This window comes from Thamnophis elegans, chromosome 8, assembly GCF_009769535.1.
Source record: "Thamnophis elegans isolate rThaEle1 chromosome 8, rThaEle1.pri, whole genome shotgun sequence".
Classification (NCBI taxonomy): Eukaryota; Metazoa; Chordata; class Lepidosauria; order Squamata; family Colubridae; genus Thamnophis; species Thamnophis elegans.
The window spans coordinates 73,158,612-73,162,081 of record NC_045548.1 but is presented as its reverse complement, the minus strand read 5'-3'; the positions used below and the strand labels follow the sequence as shown (position 1 = coordinate 73,162,081).

At 45.2% G+C, this 3,470-nt stretch overlaps 1 protein-coding gene across 1 annotated transcript; it reads left to right on the top strand.

Moving 5' to 3' along the window:
• Window positions 1-1,709: 1,709 nt before the first annotated feature.
• LOC116512027 (alpha-(1,3)-fucosyltransferase 9-like) lies at window positions 1,710-2,813 on the top strand. Its single transcript, XM_032222301.1, has one exon. The coding sequence runs from the start codon at window positions 1,710-1,712 to the stop codon at window positions 2,811-2,813; it is 1,104 nt and encodes a 367-aa protein (XP_032078192.1).
• The last annotated feature ends 657 nt before the right edge of the window (window positions 2,814-3,470 follow it).

The following is a 3,470-nucleotide window of genomic DNA, read 5'->3' as shown; positions in this document are numbered from 1 at the left end:
TCAGGAGGGTCTTGATTGTATACCAGGCAGATGTTTCTGTACACCAGGCCAGTTAGGTAGTTATGTTATGTATGCTGTTACACACAGTGTATGCTCACACACACAAACACACGCATACACACCTCTCTATCCCCATGCATTTTCAGAAATCTGCCCTGCTTTGAAAGTCTTTTAATACAGTACACTCCAATACAATAGCAGGGTATGGAAGGGACCTTGGAGGTCTTCTAGTCCAACCCCCTGCCTAGGCAGGAAACCCTATACTGTTTCAGACAAATGGCTATCCAACATCTTCTTAAAGACTTCCAGTGTTGGGCCATTCACAACTTCTGGAGGAAAGCTGTTCCACTGATTAATTGTTCTCACTGTCAGGCAATTCCTCCTCAGTTCTAAGTTGCTTCTCTCCTTGATTAGTTTCCACCCATTGCTTCTTGTTCTACCTTCAGGTGCTTTGGAGAATAGTTTGACTCCCTCTTCTTTGTGGCAACCCCCGAGATATTGGAACATTGCTAACATGTCTCCCCTGGTCCTTCTTTTCATTAAACTAGCCATGCCCAGTTCCTGCAACCGTTCTTCATATGTTTTAGCCTCCAGTCCCCTAATCATCTTTGTTGCTCTTCTCTGCACTCTTTCTAGAGTCTCCACATCTTTTCTACATCGTGATGACCAAAACTGAATGCAGCATTCCAAGTGTGGCCTTACCAAGGCATTATAAAGTGGTATCAACACTTCACGTGATCTTGATTCCATCCCTCTGTTGATGCAGCCTAGAACTGTGTTGGCTTTTTTGGCAGCTGCTGCACACGGCTGGCTCATATTTAAATGGTTGTCCACTCCAAGATCCTTTTCACAGTTACTACTGTTGAGTAAGGTACCACCTATACTGTACCTGTGCATTTCGTTTTCTTCCTGGATGTCTTCCCTCTGCCCTCCCCTTCTCCTCCACCTTGCTCCCAGCCCCTTCCTCAGCTAGTTGCCTCCCCTAGAAGGACCACCCCCCAAGTCACTTTACCCCTCCCGAGCCTTCCTTGCAGTCCACCCAATTACTCCTATCTAACACCCATATTTGTACACTTCTACCTTTAGGCCAGTATTTCTCAGCCTTGCCAGCTTGAAGAGGCGTGGACTTCAACTCCCAGAATTCCCCAGGCCAACTGGCTGGGGAATTCTGGGAGTTGAAGTCCACGCTTCTTCAAGCTGCTCAGGTTGAAAAACTCTGCTATAGGCCGTCTGAAAAGTCCAGATCCAGGCTTTTTGGTGCAGAGAGAGGACTGAGCCCATATAAATTGGTCTATTTATTCATTTTATTTTTTAAAAAGGTTGACCTTTTTGCCTCGGGCCCGCTTGTGATTCTACATGGAGCCAACCGTGGACTGAAGGCAAATAGGTCAGCCAGTAAATATATTGTATGTAGGTATGAATATTTGTAGGAATGCATATTTTTCTGGATTTTTAAACAGCAGGCCTCCATGTTGCCAAGAGGCCTTCTCCATGGCCTGACTAATTCCAGTCAGGAAGAGTTCGAGAGGAGAGGGAGGATCCTCTGTGGCTCCACCTCTTTTTCCTCCTACTTGTCCTGCAGGAACGAAAACATTTGGACATCCGCTAGCTGGCCCAGGCGGTTGATCATCCTTCTCCATCCAGCCTTGGGTCACCCTTTCGGGATTAGTGAAGTAACCTGAAGTGAATTTGGGGGTTCAAGTTGCACCATGAACATACCACCCAAAGTTTTGTGGTCCGGCCTAGCATTCTTCCTGGTTTGCTTTGGGGCCTGCCTGCTGGTCTACATCAATCCCACCCAGCTTTGGGTTTACCTCAGACTAAGCCAGGATAATTTTACATCAAAAGAAGGCCCGTTCTTGGATTCGGATGAACTCCACAATAACCAAAGGAACACCACTCTCGTTCTGCTCTGGCTGAGCCCTTTTGGGCGCACACTTAGCCCGTTTGATTGTCTGGACCTGAATATCCCCAGCTGTTACATCACCATGGATCGGAGCATGTACAATCGGTCCCACGCGGTGGTCTTTCACCACCGAGACCTTTGGTGGGATCTCAAAAACCTCCCTCAGCAGCCCAGGCCTCCGTTTCAGAAGTGGATCTGGATGAACATGGAGTCACCCAGTCACTCGCCCCCCAAGCATGGATTGAATCGCCTCTTCAACCTAACCCTCAATTACCGCAGGGATGCAGATATCCACATACCTTACGGCTTGCTCATCTTTCACCCAAATGCCTCTCGGGCAGAAGTTCCCCCGAAAGATAAACTCCTATGTTGGATAATCAGCAACCCGTATCCACAGGAGAGGATTCGATATTACAAGGAATTAAAGAAATATATTAAAATTCACACTTATGGGAAATTGTTTGGACGCCGCCTGAGCTGGAAAGAATTCATGCCCACCGTTTCCTCTTGCAAGTTTTATCTGGCTTTTGAAAATTCCATCTTTAAAGATTATATTACCGAGAAAACTTACATGGCGTTTTCGGCTGGATCTGTGCCGGTGGTTCTGGGTCCTCCCAGAGAAAATTACGAGGATTACATCCCACCTCAGTCTTTCATCCACGTGGACGATTTCGAGTCACCTAGGAATCTCTCAGAGTACCTTCTGATGCTTGACCAAAATGATACACTATATCGAAGTTACTTTGAATGGAAGAAAGATTTTGGGGTCTACCGTCCTCATTTCTGGAAATCACACTTATGCCTGGCTTGTGACTACATCCAGAAACACCCGGGGTACAAGTCTGTCGGAAATTTACAAAAATGGTTTTGGAATGATAGTTGTAGTAATTCTTTCCCTACACATTAAAAAAATAGAAAAAAGCTGCAGAGACCACCAACCTGAAATTGAGCAGGTATACAAAGAAATACGAATTCTGAGTACAGCATAATATTTGCAATCTTTTCTTTTTTTCTGAATATGGAAAATTCTTTTCCTTAAGGTTGGACATGTTAGTCCAGATACTATGTGGATAACATTATCTTAGATGTTATCTTGCTGTTTTTTTACATGTTATTAGATAATTTCCGCATTCTTTGCTCAAAAAGATGATCACCAGCTTTCGACTTTGGCTTTCAAACCCATTTTTGTTGTGATTTTAAATAGGAATTAAAAGCTGCTAAGATGGGCCTATGTTGTGTTCCCTTATTTAAACATTTTGCACATCAACCAGAGGTGGGTTGCTCCTGGTTTGGCCCGGTTCAGCCGAACCGGTTGTGTTGATGGTGCGAGTCTCCGTCCATCCACATGCGCAGAAGTGTTGCACATGTACGTGCATGCAAGCATGAGCAAACCAGTAGTAAACCGGTTAGCAACCCACCACTGACAACATGTTTTACTGTAGTACAGAGGTCCCCCAACTTGGCAACTTTAAGACTTGTGGACTTCAACTCCCAGAATTCTCCAGAATTCTGGGAGTTGAAGTCCACAAGTCTTAAAGTTGCCAAGTTTGAAGACCTTTGCTGT

Excerpts from the sequence above, each read along its gene's own strand:
- LOC116512027 (XM_032222301.1), top strand. The coding sequence starts at position 1,710 with ATGAACATACCACCCAAAGTTTTGTGGTCCGGCCTAGCATTCTTCCTG.